We start from the raw sequence: 17,310 nt of genomic DNA on the forward strand, positions 1-17,310 counted from the left end.
ATTTAGCAAGATAACAGAAGACTCGCATTAGTACCAGTAAAGGGTGACATGAGACTAGAACATAAGCCGTCATCTAACCAAAATCTCATCATAATTCCCCAGAATCAATACTGAAAGATAAATCCCATCAGCAGAAGACTTCGGGCGTATCTTAAACCAGTTACCAAAGCAATGATGCAGCCTTTTAGCCTGTGAGAAGCAGGAAACTTAAACCAAGCAGTATTCGAAGTGGGAAATGGAACTTCCAATCTAAGAATCGAACACAAGTATGATCCGCTGCCCCCAGCCTACTCCCACCGCCGCAGAAACCCCTCAACATCTCCAAATTCCTTTCTTAAAACCTCGGCATGTCTCTCACTCCTAAGCACAAACCGCACGGTATAGTCCTTTGGCGAATGCAAGAACCCTTCTTCATACGCAGCATAGCTCGTGTCCAGTTCTATCGCTTTTCCGTCTGCTCCCACAACTGGCTCAATCTTGAATGCCCACAGGATTTGGGCAATGATACGCCACTGCGTCCTCTCGGCCAAGTGCAGACCGACACAAATGCGCCGTCCAGCACCGTAAGAGTAGTGGTCGCGCTCATTATATCGTGAGGCAGCAGCTAGCTCAGGTGCGAGCTTACTCGCTTGTGGAATAAACTTGTCCGGGTTATAAGTGGAGAGGTCTGAGGACGAGTCACTGGTATGGTTGAGCGCGTACGCAGGGACAAAAATGGTGCTTCCGGCCGGGATGAACATGCCATCATACCAGTGGTCTTGCTTGGCAAAATGGGGGATGCCAGCTGGAATACTGATGGATGTTTGTGTAAGTATGGGGCCGTAACAACATGGAATGAAACACTCACACTGGCCTGATTCGTAATCCCTCCTTCACGATGCAGTTTATGTATGGCAAGTCATCAAAATCAGTCCACTTAGGAACCCGCTCAGTCCCACACACACGATCAAGTTCAACTCGAGCCTTTTCTTGGAATTCTGGATGCTTTGTGAGGAAGAGAATCGATGTGAGTGTTGCAGTGGCTGTTGTATCAGAAGCACCCATGTGGACACCCCCGAGGAAGTTGTTCAATTCCGTGTAGGAGAATGGCACATCGCACTTGATCTCCTCATCCAGGAGCTTATCGAGGAGAGAATCGCGCTTATCACCATTCTTGCGGCGCCTCTCTACTCGGTCGCGAGCTTCGTTCCAAATATTAGTCATGGTAATGTAAAATTCCTTGCCACGTCGCGCTGATTCGTTCCAGCGATCAGGGATAAGTTTAAGGATAGGAAATTGGTCCACTGGGAGAGAACTCCCTGGCTCGATGGCTTTCGATATCTATGCCGAGGTTAGTTCCTGATTGAGGGCCGAATAGAGAATCACAGGGGATAATACAGCTTCCATAGCTATATATACGGCCTAGTAATGTCAGTGAAGATCTCCGAGTTCAAGCATCGCAACATACATATGCCCAGAAACTTCCCCAGTCAGTTGCCAGATGGCCATATATCGTGATGCTTGCAACTGAAGCAGTAGTTCGCTTTATGAGCTGCCGGAAGTTTTCAGGCCTCTCCAGCAAGCCGGACATCAGTCGGGCAATCCTTTATCATGTCAGTACCTCTATTTCTTAACTGCAAGCTCATTTCCTAATCGTAATTCAAACATACTCAGCTTCTTGTACGGGTCTCAAGTCAGAGTCCAACTTCTTTGGCGAGAAATAAGAAGACGCGATTTTGCGTTCCGCTCTCCATTTAGGGCCTTCGTGCATCAGGGCTATGTTTTCGCCCTGAGTTGAGAGGGTAATCTGCTGATCAACCGGTCTGTCATTGAACCAGGCACCCTTCTGACCCAAAAGCTCATAGACGGCACGTCTATCGTTCAGCACGACCATGGTACTACGCCCCACTTTGATTGAATAAACGGAGCCATATTGGTCGCTCCATTCCTTGAGTCTGCGACTGATTAGTGCACATCTACGAGATTTCTGAGTACGACGACCCACTTGGAGTAGAATCCTTTCGATGGAATGAGATGGGCATTTCCGAGGATGGGAACCGTAGGCGGACCAGGTGGGAGACCTTTCTCTCTGCTGCCGAACGTCAGGATCTTATATACGAGGAGGATAGCTGGTATGATCCAGATGATGGAGGCATAGCCAGCCACAAAAGGCAATCCGGTCGGTGTTATCGTCATTTTTCAAAGTGTTTTCAAAGGCAAGACGCAAGAACATATGAGGTAGGTTTCTGCACACTCGTAACTCGTTATTTCTACGCCTGAACGAGTGGGCAACAGACACGGTGGCTACCTTTATAAGATATCAACCTACTTGACCAGCTACAACGATCTTTGCTCTATACAGCAGGTCCATCTGACTTGGGGGTACTGCAAAGTGCGGGGTATGAATGACACCCTAACTTCCATCGTTCTGCCTCGAGCATAATCTTGGCTCCATGGTTGTCTCAGGGCGTATGCATGTGATTGCTGTGAATGCAAGATGCTGGCTACGCTGACTGCTTAGTCGATCTCTGGATTACAGATTCCAGCACTCGAGTCGCCTGGTCTGATTCGTGATAGTCTGTAAGAAAGATAAGTAGATACACGCACTCTGTCGGGCGTCGACACTCCGTGCTTCCTGCAGGTGCCATATCTTCGGCTGCCTGTTTACCATGTGAAGGTCAGTCCAAACTTCGACAAGTATTTCATTCTCAAAGCCCGTGTGTTGTTTGGTCGCTCTACTGGTAAAGTACTGCTGCACACATGTCCTGGAGGACATACTCTTCTTTACTATTCTTGCAGTGTTCAGCTTTCCAGATGAGTGGGCAGACAGAGTGACGGACACTAGAAAAAATCACGACCATGAGAACTGAATCGAGTATTAGAAATAGGGGAGCGGGAGCAAAGCGATTTCTCGCTGGTTCGGGTTGTCTGCATTGTCCAGGCACCCACATGTCTCTGACCCCACAGGTTCACCGGTGACCCAAATCAAATTAGTACATTTTAAATAGCCAATCTCAGAATGTCGCTCAGTGCGAGGACGCGAAATTGAGCCGTGTTTGTATCGGTTGCATAAAGGCCATAAACGCCGTTAATGTGATTGGCTAGGCCTTGTTGAGGCAACCGGTAGGGTTGCAACGGTATATGCCCAATGCAATTGGTACTACATGTCGTGGCAAGTTTCGCATGATGACATACACAGGCCGATAGGAACCAATCTAGTACTTTAACCAATTCCTGCAGCTCAAACACTACAGCCAAGGCCTCAGACATCACCTGTGGCCAATCATATTATTTGTATTAGTACATTTCAAAGATCATATCGCTGAGAGTCTGCTGTACACACTAGGGTCATAAGATTAGAAGTGGCCCATACCCCCTAAGTGTATTTCACTGCGAGGCCGCTAATAAGTGGGAAGTGAAGGCGGCTTATTTAGGCAGATTCGACTTACACCACAACGAAATCGTGACAGATCATGAATGAGGAACCAAATAGTTTCGGTTGGGTTGAGACTGATACGTGGGTTTAGAGCCCGATTGAACATCAATTTCGAAGTTTTCAGGTCTACGAGTACCGACTAGTGAGTTCTCGACAGATCCTCGTATGGCAGCCAATTGAGGTTCAAGAAGCCCCGAAGACCGAAATGCAAGACCGTAGTATATGATTTCATGAAGGCGCATCATCACCTCAGGCAGACAGTGACATTCTGGAATCAGCAACAACTATTCTAACATAAAAGAATACATACGTGATTCATATGCATTATTCCAGGAGACTTTCTACACTTCTACTGACCTTTTCCTGGCTCTCGGAAATCTAAGAAGTGTTCAAGACTAATTGTGACTTAAAGTCGACACTCGAAAGCACTGGGCATTGAATGTATAATCATCGACTTTTTTATTAACTTAATGACGGAATAAAGATCACAAAGAAGATAGAACCTTATCAAACTGCGGCTTCAAAGCCAACGTTCTCGATAACAGATGACCAGGAGCCTACCTAGGGGCGGATGAACGATTGTGACGAGATGGCTTAGTAGGAGATGATTAAACTTGAGGCATATTACTTCATGTATATTAGATAGTTTTCAGAGACCGTATTGAAACAAATATTACATTTCAGGTAAGAAAATCTCCACTTCTCAAGTGATCACAGAGTTTGTAGCCGAGAGCAGCAAGGAGTCTGTTTTTGCAGCAGCATGCAACAGGGACAATGTACAGAGCTATAGAGTTGTGACCCTTGAGAGCAGGTTTAGCTCATGTCTTATTCAAAACACAAAGCTTTGTCTTCCGCTTCCTGACCTCTGCTGATAAGCTTAATATTGAGACACAGAGTTCTTTGGTTCCTTTTGGCATGACTTCGTCAGTTCGTAGGAGATGATATGAGGCCTTAGAGCAAACAAGGCTTGTATAATCGAGTCCACTCTACGGGCAGTATTCTTAGGGTTCTCAAGAAAATTTTTGATCTCGTTGCTGGTATCTACAACAAATGGTAAGATTTTACATTCAATTATGAATCTTTTTCACTTTTAGTAGAGTTCACTACCATATGATGCTTGATAAATTATATAAACTTTTCGAGCAATAACTAGCTAATGTATTGCAATCGAGGTTTCATTCTTGTGACCACAATAGCTCGACTCAAACGGTAGATTCGTTGCCTAGCAATTAGACAACAACACATTGATTGTCACAGGTCAATACGTCGCGAACAAACACTGCTTCTCGACATCGCAGACCGCCTGCGCCAAAGTTCATCTCGAGCTGAGATCGTATCTTCGCTGTCCTCTGGTTTCCAAACTATCTGCCTCGAGTCCCGACGAGGACTCCAGGGCGAGGTCTCACTGAGAAGGGTGCGGGGATCTCATTTCTCTCCCGAAGTCGTTCTGTCCAACTACGTCACATAACAAGTATCCAGGCCAGAACTCATGAAGCGGGATAAGCCTGCTATTCGTTCTGTAAGGCTCAAGTCCACTGACTCTAAAAACTATGTTTCTGTGGTGCATAAGTAGATGAATTTGTTGCACTTTGTAAACTCTTGGATTATGACATGATCAACTAACATGCGAGGGCTTCCATAGATTCAGCAACCTCATATACACGAACTGTAGACTATGTAGATCCAAAGAGTAAAGCATACGCGTCAACAACGTAAAAGGTACCGCTAAAACCAAGTACCACCATAAGGGAAGATCGCTTTGCCCAAATATGTCGAAGTTCATCCCAAAGAGCGTAGCCGTAAAGGTCAGAGGGATGAAGTAAGTCGCCAGTAGAGTAAGCTTCTTTGTCCTCTCCGATTGCTCAATCGCGCGTCGCGATTCCAGTATCATTGCGCGGTTCATCTCGGTAGTTTTAGCTGAATTAACTCGTGCTAAAAGGTTCAGGCAGCGTTCCTGAAGATCTTCGTGATCCTGAAGTATCCCTAAGACAGAAAATGATGTGACTTGTTGTTGATAACCTTGATATACTGTATATTCTCTGCCTTCTGCTGTGAAGGGACTACGTTGCGGTGAATGACTTTTGCGGTCATTAACATGAGCATCTGTGCTCGGAAGGGGAACAAACTGGCATTTTTCACTAAGAAGCTTAATTGACCTAATGCATTGACGTATTTGGGCTGAGTGTCGCTCTAGAATGATCTCCAAGTGTTGGAGGGCCTCGAATGTATCATTTCGGAAGTCGTCCAATGGCATTGGCTCTGTTAATTTGTCCAACAAGTCATGAATGAGGTTCAAGAAAGCAACCTCAGAAAATGCAGCGTGAGCAAAAACGGGAACCAACGCATGTAGAGGGTTTGACTCGGCCCTCTTAGAAAGGTCTAATGCAGACAGCAAAGACTGGTATTCCAAGGGAAGAGTGGATGTCGATTGTGGCAGGCCCGGCTGCGATAAGGGGTAGATGGGCGGACGAGACGAGGCACCAGCGTCGCCTAGCTTCCTCCAGGTCATTTTAGGGTGGTGTTGAACCACAGGTAGTGCAGTTACTTTAGTACCTGTCTTTCGGCCTATATCATGATTCCAAGGTCCAGCGGCAGACCTGTCAAGGTCTCGACCGATGTCCATCCAGAGAAGTCCTATATCCTAGTTAGCCATTCTCAAAAGGACGCCTTGGCTATCTACAAAACGTACCTGCCCAGCCATCACCATCTTCTGCAACACATATGGAAATACGTTGCTCCATGATTGAATATCGATCGCTTAAGATGGAGTATTCTCGTACAATAGAATCCCCACAGGTTGCAGACTTTTGCAGGCTTCTCTTGTACTTTGACAATTGATCTTGTATCAACCCTCGATGTCCAACAGAACTGTCGTATAGATTGGAGGTAGAGTAAGGCATCGCATCGGTGAATATAGTGGTCACGGTTATGTGAATAATGTTGTTCGTCGTGTTCAGCAGCGATGGTGTATTAAAGCAGTTGCCATGGGATGAAGCATCATAGAAGTCCAGATGGCGGTAAAAGAACTCGGGGTCGATCCGATATCTACTCCCTAATTCGGCAATCCACATAGGGGTAAGAAACCCGCGTAAAAAAATCAAGTGACCTTTTCTTTGAAGAGGCCGTGACGTTGGCAACCCAGTTTTATCGTTAGTGGTGTAACTCCGGATTCGGCTAGGCTCGTAATTGTCAAGATAATGTATCACAATGAGCTTGTGCTCATCCTCGACTCGTGCTCCTGCAACCAAGGAAGACGCAACTGGTGTCGGGCGTATGAGCCAGTTGGCAAATGCTGCGTAGTTGCGTCCAGGGAAGCTGGATGACACAATAGATCGCTGAGAATGAGCGTAAACCGCTTGCTTGTATTCGCGTGGGTCGACTGCATTTTCCATCAGCAAATTCATCCAAAGGTACTTTTGATCATGCAAAGTAAGGTGTAATACATGTCTTCTGGATACGCTGAGATTTCGAGTCTGGTGTCAGACGCGGCTGTTGCCCCGCAAGAGGATCTTGAAAGTCCGACGTTGGCTGATCGTGTTCAACGACATTTTCGCCCTTGCCTTCCCAAGGAGCCAAATACTGGTTCGACATGATGCTGTTTTACCAAGGAGAAGAGGAAAAGTAGAGAGGAGAGAAAGAAAAAAGGAGAGAAAGAAGAGACGCCACATAGCATTATGCATGAAGTGTTGGGAGGTTGCCTGCTTGCCTGGTCATCGGACCCCAACCACCTGACTTTGGTTGCCTGATGCTGAGACCAGCAAGCAACCAGATATGGAGGGTCATTGGCCATACAGGCTGCAATGTTCGTTCACAAGTGGCAATGCTTATCATACATGCTCACCAATCGTTGCGCCAGCCTGACCACCTCAATAGGTCCAGTGCGGGGTATCTGGTATGCCTCAACCAATGTAGGGTATCCGGCCGAGCCCTCACAGCTTCTCTTGATCAATTTCCCCATTGCATTAACTTTCCCAGCTTCAAATGGTTTTGTGAGCTCCAAGACAACTTCAAGCAAGCCGCCTAGATGACTCCAGAAGCTGGCTCCCTGAGAGTCCTGTTGGACACAGGCGACAAACAGGCAGATGTTGAGTAAGTATTTAGGCGCACTCGCTTTTTAAATAAAAAAAAGAAAAGGCTGACTGATTGTTCGTTAGCATCCTGCTGATTCCAGGCGTTGGAACCGCGAAGCCAGATGAATGGATCTTCTCTTCGCCTCAATGGCTGTCGAGAGTACTCCCGGGGACCTTGAAGCACGCACGAGTCCTAGCATTTGATTATTCTGTCTCTTTGAACGAGAGTGAATTGTCTAGCCAGCAATTCTTGGTGCAAGGGGACGTGTTGCTCAACCAGTTGGTTCACGTCCAATCTCGTCCTCAAGGCGACCCCCGGCTGTTCTTTGCAATATGTCATAGCCTCGGAGGTCTTGTCTTGAAGCAGGCTCTTTGCATCGCCCATGAGCAGACGTACCGCTATGAGTCCATCCTTGGCTCCATTGCGGGCATCGTTTTCCTGGGCACACCGCACAAAGGCGTTACAGATTTGGATACACTGACTAAATGGCTTACCATTTTCGCAAGTACCGCCAATATCAGGAAGCCCATAAACCTTTCTGAACATCGAGTCACCATAGAAGCCGCCATGCTAACACAGCTCGCCGATCGGTTTGAAGACGTCAACATTCAAGCACCAGTGCTGAGCCTTTCAGAAAGCAAGAAGACGAAGGTTTACCTCGGTAGATTAAAAAACAAGAATCTACTGGTGAGTTTATCGTCGTTGCCTGGCTAAGTTTGTCTCTCACCTCCGCTCAGTTGACCGATGCGCCACTCTGCACAACCAACTCCCCTATTGAGACTGTCAGAAGCTTGCCTCTTGAACATGCAGCACTTTTTAGGGTACAGCTTGCAGGCAGCCCCGATCAGAACAAGCTTGAGAATTTTGTACGAGAAGCATTGAATGAAGCCATGCAGGTCGTTGTCGCCAGATTAGCAGCATGTAGGGCCGGCCCCCGTCACGTAGACTAGGAGGAAAGCATGTTGGACTTACTTTCTCGATAGTGGATTTTAAATACGCTACCACCAGTACCTATTCACCAGTGTACAGTATTTCGAATTCCATCTCTGGTTAGTACATCACTTTGGATAATTGGCGCAAGTAATTTCTTTTCTCACTGTTATCGCAACAGAAGAGCGAGAGTCCGACAACATTCGCGACTCAAGCGGTGGAGCAGCCGCGGGTTCCAGCGATCAAGGATTCGAGATAATACCATCAATGCAGGACAACATTTCCAAGAAATCCATGGTGAAGCTGCCTTGCGTTATACTGGACGCTAACGATCCTGGTCGCATCTTTTTTGGGCAACAGAGGATCCTGGATGCAATCCAAGAAGCCTTAGTAGTCAAGGGCACAAGCAAAGGTTCTCAACCTGGGCTACGGCAGTTCGCTCTCTGTGGGCTTGGCGGCATGGGTAAAACTGAGATCGCGTCCGAATTCGCCTCGAGAAATAGAGACAACTTTGACGCCATATTTTGGGTACGTGCCGATGAACCTGCCAAGCTGGACCAATGCTTCCTGGACATTTCGGTCAAACTAGGTCTCGAAACGGCAGAGGAGGCTACAAATCAAATCGTTTCGCGGTCTCTGGTCAAGGGATGGCTCGCAAATCCTGTGAAGGGGGATACGACGATCACCGAAGACATCAGCTCGACAGCTTCAGGTGGTAACGATGCATCCTGGCTTCTCATCTTCGACAACGCCGATGACCCTAGATTACTTGGGGACTACTGGCCCGAGGGATCGGGTAGTGTCCTGATCACTAGTCGCGACCCGCTGGCAAAGCGACTTTATTCTTCAAACTCATCCGGCTTAGACTTAGAGCCGCTAAGTGACGCTGACGGTGGCGCTCTCTTCTTGAAACTCACTGGGTCCGACATAGTATCTGAGGAGGATCCGGAAAAGGTCGCACAAGACATCTCCAGGAGTCTTGCTGGACTGCCTCTTGCGATAGCACAGATGGCTGGGATCATCCGTCGGCAAGACCTGAGCTTAAGCGAATTCCAATCCATCTATGAAGAGGACAAACACCGGATCGCTTTGTACAACACAAAGTACAATGCGAGCACGAAGGCATACAAGCACAGTATCGCTACTGTTTGGGCGTTCGAAAAGCTGACTGCGGAGGCAAAAGGGCTAATGAAGTTGATATTGTTCATGGATCCCGATATCATACAGGAGAACATTCTCTTCGATGCTGCAGTCCTGATGTTTGCTTCATCTAACTTCACGAGACCCAAGTTTAACGAAGCGCGTGCTGAATTGTCACAGTCATCACTCGTACGGAGAGACAAGAAAACATCCGAGCTCTCAAACTATCACATTTCGGTCCACCGTTTGGTTCAAGATGCCATCAGATCAAGTATGAGCAATGAAGAGATGCAGTCCAATTTCGAGACTATGGTCAACCTGCTATGGCAAATCTGGCCGCAAGCAATGCCGGCACCCACTAAGCCCTCTTTGATATTAAAGCACGAAGTATACGACACCCGCTATTCATTGTCTCGCTATCCGTTGTGTGTGGCTTTATATCCTCACATTCTACGACTGAAGCAGCTGTGGCCTTTAGCGTCTGAGTGCAGCGATAGCACTAAAATACGATTTGCCGCGCTGTTGACCGACGCCGCCTGGTAAGTGAAAAAACCACTCAGGCCCCTCTAGTTCATCTGAAATCTAGAACCCTAATGCTCTTACCAGGTATCAGCATGAAAAGGGCCGCCTCCGAGGCTTTGATGGGTTTTTCGACACTGCACAAAGCATATGTGAATCTTTGCCAGGTGATGACAGTGACAGTGTGTTATACAGCATCCACTATTGCCTTGGCCTCATATACAACGACACCAACGCGCACAAGCTAGGACGTCAACACCAAGAAGTTGCCCTCAAATTGCAAAAGTCCGTGTGCGAAAGCATCGGCCCTGACTTTGTGGACATGCGTCTCGGTAATGCCTACGCTGAGATGGGTATCGGCTATGCTCAGAATGGGCAGTTGGTTGAGGCTATCGGAGCTTTCAGGCGGGAGATGGGGATACGAAAGAGACTAGGAATTATGCATCTCCAGTCTAGGGACGCCAACTATGCGATGGCTCTCATGCTTCAAGGAGACTTGAATGAAGCAGAACAAGTGTTGCTGGATTGTGTGAAACTTTGGGAGTCAACTGGGAGCCTTGTGTCATTGAGGTAAGATCAATTCTAAGATAGATGAGCAACTCTGACGGAGGATGATCTGGGGGCGTTGACACGTGCTAATATTTACATTGAATAGGATAGCACGAGTTTTCCAGGCTCTCGGAAATGTCAGGAAACTGCAAAGTCGATTTGACGAATCTTACGATTGCCACAAGAAATCGCTACGTTTCTTTGTTGAATCTATGGGCGTACATTCCTACCGGGCAGCGGACTTGCGCTACAGTTGCGCTCTACATCTCATTATGCTGCAACGCTACGAAGACGCTATGTAAGTTTCGTCCACGCTCAAACCAATTCTCATAAAAACCAATTGATATTTAAAATGAACTAACCGTGATCTCTAGCACCATGATCAATGCTGCTTTGGAGTCCTGGGCTCTCAATGCTGATCTGTTTCGGCCTGAGCTAGCGCGTACTACTTGGACCAAAGCGAAGCTTCTTGAGAAACTGGGTGAACCGTTGAAGGCGGTCGTTGCATTCAAAGTCGCGGGCCGTATAAGGGCGAAGATTGTGCCAGACGATCGCAGGGATATACGAGACCTGACTGAAGAGGACTTTGATTGCTTACTAGAGTACCGTTCTAGGTAAGTGGGTTATAGCAGAAGTATCGATGGTGATAGTAGAGGTCAAAGCAATAGGGATCCTGGAGAAGGTGGTCGCCATGGAGGGGTAAACAATCAAAAGTAACAGGAAAGGGATTGGGTAGAGGAACAAGGGGGGAGGAAAGAGCATGCATACAGATGGACAGATGAAAGAGCAAATGATGAGGCGTAGTCTACAGACAAGTCAAACATTATTATTCCTAAACCCACACACCATGTCTATAGACGGTACGCTTTTGGTCACTCATCTATGATACTCCTCAATACTTACAATGGACTCCCTACTTACCTACGTTTGACCAATAATTCTGTATGCGTAATAACGCCAGTTATAGGTAAGGAAACCGGCATGAACTAGCCATTTAATGGTGTATGTATAATTGGTGCCAGGCAGTTGGCGGCTGACGCTTGCACGAACACGACAATAATAAACGTCCCCTCATTCATGTACGATTTCGCCCTGCCTACCCATTCACCCAATTCATTGCCGGCGTAATCCAGCGAGGCACTAAGCGTTCAGGCTGTAATGAGTACCTGGGTAAAGCCATCTAAATTGAACTGTGTGGTGAAGTGCCACGCTGTCATTCAGGTGCAACCAAATGACCCGCCGCCCTCAGACCACGACGGTGGGGTGAAGAGCGCATCCAGGAACACAACATCATTTGTTAGCAATACTGATGCAGACTTTGAGTTATCAAAGCGCATAATAGTTGCATTTGTATTATAATATGTAACTAGCATTACCCCCGTGCGGGATGTGTCGGGTTGCCCCCTAAATCTACCTAGGTAGGAAATGCCCCAGTCAACAAGAGTGGATTGATGTGCTGGCTTGGCCAGTGGTGCCAGCTGGCCAAAAATACTCGCCGCAGTGTTGACACGAACGCCTGGAATGTTGCGTGCATTTGCCCCTTTTAGTACGGAGGTAGCGTTTTCGTCCCTCAGACAGGGATTATCCGCAACGGCCCCTGCGTTTGCATTAATGCGATCCCCTGGCCAATTTTGTTTACTTCACGTGATCTCCAGTTTGATCCCCCTTCGACTGGATCTCCAGGCGAATCTTCGTCTTGACATGACCACCAAAAGAAAATCCGAGCAGGCAACATGTTGAGCAACCGGAATAGCGGCGACTGGAAAGTCCCGCGGCGGCTTCCGTCCGTCAGGGAGAAGCTGTCGGGCTTTGTGCGGCGCGGGCGTGGATTGGCGAAGAAAACAACAATGTCGATGATCGGGGAGCCACAACACGAGCGACCATCACTAGACGAGAGTCCGAAGACCTTCCTGCAAGTCCAGGTGCAAGACTTTGGGACTTCAAGCCTTGATATTGACTTGCAGACGCTGGAGGCCTTCCGCATTGCGCCGCAGTCGCAGCCGCAGAAGGCAGCAGAAGCAGAGCAACAGAAGCCTCAACGGACCTCGACAATGACGCCCATCGCGGACATGTTCGCCAGAAGGGCCACCACCCTTGCGCCCGCAGTGGTCAACATGTCTTCGCTCAACAAGTCTTCACCATCACTAATCACATCACCCGTAAACAAACCCGGCAGGGTCCCTGCCGAAGAACGTCGTCCTAGCCTTGCTCCCTCCCATGCGGCACACGCACCGAGCCCTACCGCCAGCGTAACAATCATCAGCTCCAGTCATGGTCAATCACACAGCTCAAAGCCATGGCCGCCCCCTGCGACCTCGCGCGTTGTTGCGCCCATTCGTACTCAAGTTCTCACTAGCTCGGGCTCCAAACAGCCCAACAGCGCGCAGCTTCGCGAGCCACGACGCGCCGCATTTGTGCCGTCGAGTCCCGCCCCTATCAACACTTTAGGGCCTATCAGCAAGCCCCGCCAAAATTTCAATGCCGTTGCTGAGCCGCAGGGGCTTCCGCAACACGCGGAAAAGCGCCATTCGACGCCTGCAGCGAAGCCGTTGTTGATTACGGTACCAAGTTCGCTGCCTGCAGAAAATGCCCGAGCAGATCGGAGAAGGTCTTGGCAACAGGCGCCGACATCACACCCTTCAGGGATGTCGACACCGTCCGCACCACCATCTGCATCAGCACCGTGGCGTGGTATTACCAACCGACAAGTATCAGCACGCCTTGGAACGGATCGCCTTGCCTGGATCCGGGAGCTCGAAGAGTCCAAGAAGAACAGGCCGACTATCAGCGGCGATCTCCCTGTGCTCAGGACGATGCAGGGAAGTGTTGCGGACAAGCTGGCCAAGTTCGAGAGCAAACAGCTACAGCAGCAGCCGGTACCACTCACCCGCTCGAACTCAACCAGGAGTCGCACGACGTCAGTAGCAGACACTTTCTCCTCGTATGGGGGCATGACCACAACCCGGTCGTCACTTGATAGTCACCGCACATCGTCCGTTTTCTCGCATTATGACGACTCGTTCCGCGAGAAGATGGAGCTTATCACCGGGAATGCCAACCGCAAGGCGGCTGATGACAATGAAGAAAAACTTGCCCTGACACGGGTCACATCTACCTTTGTGTCAGTGGGAAAACGGCACAAGCAGGCAAACGTTGACAAGGCTGAGGCGGTTTGAGTTGGTGATTCTAGGCGATGGGGGTTATTTTCACTGAGTTTTGGCGCAGCGGAGGCGTACGTACAGGGTCCGATAACGGCAGAACCCTTTGCTTCGCATGATTTTTCCACGACATTTTTGAGATTGGGTGCAGCGTTTGTTCTGCCACAAGAGTTTGATCAGGCTTGAATTTCGACCGATTATTGCATAGTTTTTCAGATGATAATGATAAGATGTGTCTCATGATGGAATTAATACAACCCAGACCTTAGTTTTGATAACTTACACATGTGAAGCTAAGGCTGGTTACTCTCTGTTATGCTGTCAGCTTGAGTAAAAGACCGTGGGCCGGTTCCGTATTTTGACGGGCAGGCGCTGCATGTGTATGTTGATATTATCTCCCGTACCTGCATTGTTCTCAAAGCAGCAGTGAAAACCGGCAACGCAAAGGATAGTCGATTGATAAGGGAGTTTAGTTGTAGCAGAACAGTAGGCTGTAGCCTTGTGTTGCTTTCCAACATGTGAAGTTATGACGTACCTGGCTCAGTTTAGGAGGATTAATTACTCCGCACAGCACGTAGCGACAAGTCAGTATAAAAGCTAGGTAGATGTATATCTCTATCCGTCCAATCAAACCAAACGTATGTATCAGTCACCAGGTTCGAATATGATTTGCAGCTTTGTTGCAAATTCTAAAAGTGATATGTACCCAAGACATCTATCTGTACGTCATTATTTCTGGCCTTGTAGGACTGCAACTTTGGTTTTATCTTGGGTGCTTTATTCCAAAACAAAGCCAATTGAAACGTTTACCTTGAACGAACACTTTACTCTCTGTCTGGCAAGTTTAACCCTTAATTTGGGATATCATCGATACTGGTAATGTGGACTTCCTTAACTCCATTCAACTTTCGTCGCAAGTTGCTACTAGCGACGTAGACTGCAATAGTTAGCAAAAGTCATTCAATGAAGTCTGTGTGAGTAAGGTGGTTTGTCAATGAGATACATACCAACGCGCCGAAGTCTGTTTGGGCTGCCTAGAGGTTGTAGGCTCTTCAATCCATGCCACGGGTCAACTCGCATGTAATCCTCCCAGAACCTCTTCCTCTCATAGTCGAAACTGTTTTGTTGGGGGACAATGAGTTTTGCAACAGTCTGCCAAGGGTACTTCTCCTCATCCCACTCCGCGCCTGCGTACTTGACTGATTGTTCATCCATGTTCTCTAACAACTGCACTTGGAAGAGATACTCAGCATCATGGCTTGCGTGGAAGTTCTGTAACCACGTTTGCAAGATATCATCATCATGCTCGGGCTTCACAGTCTCATGGTACAGCTTCTTCTGTGTCTCACTAGAGGGTACTAAGGAGTATTTGATCATGTAGTCCCCAAACCTGTACGCGGTTTGAGAATACTGACGCGTAGACTCGAGATGAGAGTTGCGGACCTTGTCGCGGGCCAGCTGAAGCTCTGCATCGGGACGTGCCTTAAGGTGCTTGTAAAGCTCTTCTTTGTTGTCGCTATACTTCAGTCGCAGCTCAAAGATATCTTTGGTTGTTTTGGCGTCTACGAGTTCAATGGTCGGTGCGCTGTTGAACTCAATGTCTTGGGTTGGGTACTCTTTGCCCTCCTCGAACATTTCCCCTTTGACGTTGAACAGCTTCATGGCAAAGCCACGGGGCTGCGGTATGCGGTCCTTGGACATGTCAGCGAAATAACTGGTTATATGAAATGAAGTTGAGAACTTGCATCGAGACCTGGATCACCAGGCTCGGAGCTGTACCGGCAAGCAGCGGGATACTCTCCTCCAATCTGGAACAGCTCGGTTTGCTTTAGATGCTTTGGCAAATCATCCGGAACGATGAACTTGCCCTTTACAATGCCTTGTGTCCTTGCATGGGTCGCACCATACCCGTGTCGCGTTTTATTCCATGTTCTTCGTTGCTGCTCGTTGATTAAGTTGGCGACAGCCTGGATATCCTCTGCCTCATTCTGGGGAACTCTCTCTACACCTTCAATATCCCATCGAACATAGTTGCGCTCAGAAAGGTCCCCAGCCGGAAAATTCTTATCGATAAGGCTCGTCATGATTTCCAAAATCGCATATACGTAATTCAGTAAACAGTGTCAGGTTTGGTGCAGTCTGTGTGTTTTCTTTACAAACCGAGGTTTTAGCTCGTGCTTGTATTTATCGCTTTGCTAAATATGTATTTACATGGTAATTGTCATCATCGTAACTATAGGCAAGTTATAAACACACATCGTTGGGCGCTAATCCGAGCGCCATGAATCATTATCCCGCACTACCACACCCTAGCATCGTCGATCGCTCACTACGGCGGCCTTAGTACAAGCTCGCGTATGAGACCTGCCACACAAAGTCATTGAAGCAAATTGGAATACCGTATCTACTCGGTCAACTGGCCCCAATATTTGTTCGCGGTAACGAAACCGGGACAGCTCGTTGGCAGATCCGGGCTTATCACTGGATAAAAGGTGAAAAAAGGAACAGAGTAGGTTAGAGAACATTATTATGGGAGCCCAGTTGACTAAGTACATACTGTACACGGTCAGTCATCTACCGTCTCAACTGTTAGACTACAAGTTAGCTATGCGCCACTGGTACGGAGCTACGCCACGAAGTTGCAATGACGTGAAAATGCACTATTGATACTAAACCTCCAAAGAGCCAGCAGCAGAAACAGCACGGTGGCTACCAACCTCAGTCACAGTCTCCTTACCAGCGGGTTACGGCCACTACAACCAAAATAGCTTGCCCTACCAGCCTGAGCAACAGTATAACCTATATTTTCTGGAAACCGGCTCGTGGATGTGAGTCATTTGTATCCGTTGACGCTCTTTTTGATTATTATTACTAGTATTCAGGTTTCTTGTCATCAATATGTTTCAACTGACTTTGGGGATTGTTGAATTGTTCTAGATTGGTAGGAAGGTAACCACTAATACTTGCATTAATTTTGGACACTGATCTGCTTGCCTGCCCCTCCTAAGCCGACTCTGCTAATCTCAAGCTCATCTCAGGCATCATTGTCACAGCTGAATATCGGTCACCCTGAGGTAATCAGTTGAGTAAGGTGATCGCGCCTATCAATGAGAAAGTTATGCCACCGAAGATGTCTTTAAAGACCGGGACAGTTGGGCTAGTAAACAGGAACTATTGGTCACTCAGCGGAAACCGCTTATCGTGATTCGACCGCTTTGCAATCTAGCCAGATTCAAAAGCAATAATATGTGCCCGAAACCGTTTAGTTGAAGCCGCACAGAGAATCTATTCCTGGCACTTCAGCATCACGCACCGTCCTAAGCAGAGTCTTGACGTAGGCAAGCTCTCCCTCTTGGGCGGCATTTGAAATCTTGCAAAGACTCCATTACTGTACAGAATTTCACTTCGTTATTGCTGATTGTTGCACTGAATGAACTCCAAAGAAATGACATGCATTTTGATGGAACGAACCAACTTAGAACGGTAGGAGTCATAAACAGGAAACATAAATTTCAGCTGACATTCAGG

The 17,310-nt window shown here is 47.8% G+C and overlaps 5 protein-coding genes across 5 annotated transcripts; 2 read left to right on the forward strand and 3 right to left on the reverse strand.

Moving 5' to 3' along the window:
- Positions 1 to 287: 287 nt before the first annotated feature.
- ColSpa_03648 (cytochrome P450 monooxygenase patI) lies at positions 288 to 1,203 on the reverse strand (the record flags this gene model as incomplete). The annotated part of the gene is made up of 2 exons (XM_049269860.1): positions 288 to 792; positions 848 to 1,203. 2 exons carry the CDS (start codon positions 1,201 to 1,203, stop codon positions 288 to 290), a joined length of 861 nt encoding a protein of 286 aa, XP_049125817.1.
- Positions 1,204 to 8,683: 7,480 nt separating this feature from the next.
- ColSpa_03649 (uncharacterized protein) lies at positions 8,684 to 10,099 on the forward strand (the record flags this gene model as incomplete). The annotated part of the gene is made up of 1 exon (XM_049269861.1): positions 8,684 to 10,099. One exon carries the CDS (start codon positions 8,684 to 8,686, stop codon positions 10,097 to 10,099), a length of 1,416 nt encoding a protein of 471 aa, XP_049125818.1.
- A 2,372-nt stretch (positions 10,100 to 12,471) lies between these two features.
- Positions 12,472 to 13,800, forward strand: ColSpa_03650 (uncharacterized protein; the record flags this gene model as incomplete). Its single annotated transcript, XM_049269862.1, has 1 exon — positions 12,472 to 13,800. The coding sequence occupies one exon, from the start codon at positions 12,472 to 12,474 to the stop codon at positions 13,798 to 13,800; it is 1,329 nt and encodes a 442-aa protein (XP_049125819.1).
- Positions 13,801 to 14,633: 833 nt separating this feature from the next.
- ColSpa_03651 (uncharacterized protein) lies at positions 14,634 to 15,483 on the reverse strand (the record flags this gene model as incomplete). The annotated part of the gene is made up of 2 exons (XM_049269863.1): positions 14,634 to 14,719; positions 14,790 to 15,483. 2 exons carry the CDS (start codon positions 15,481 to 15,483, stop codon positions 14,634 to 14,636), a joined length of 780 nt encoding a protein of 259 aa, XP_049125820.1.
- Positions 15,484 to 15,500: 17 nt separating this feature from the next.
- On the reverse strand, positions 15,501 to 15,866 carry ColSpa_03652 (uncharacterized protein; the record flags this gene model as incomplete). The annotated part of the gene is made up of 1 exon (XM_049269864.1): positions 15,501 to 15,866. The coding sequence occupies one exon, from the start codon at positions 15,864 to 15,866 to the stop codon at positions 15,501 to 15,503; it is 366 nt and encodes a 121-aa protein (XP_049125821.1).
- Between the last annotated feature and the right edge of the window lie 1,444 nt (positions 15,867 to 17,310).

This window comes from Colletotrichum spaethianum (assembly GCF_022836535.1).
Source record: "Colletotrichum spaethianum MAFF 239500 DNA, contig07, whole genome shotgun sequence".
Lineage (NCBI taxonomy): Eukaryota > Fungi > Ascomycota > Sordariomycetes > Glomerellales > Glomerellaceae > Colletotrichum > Colletotrichum spaethianum.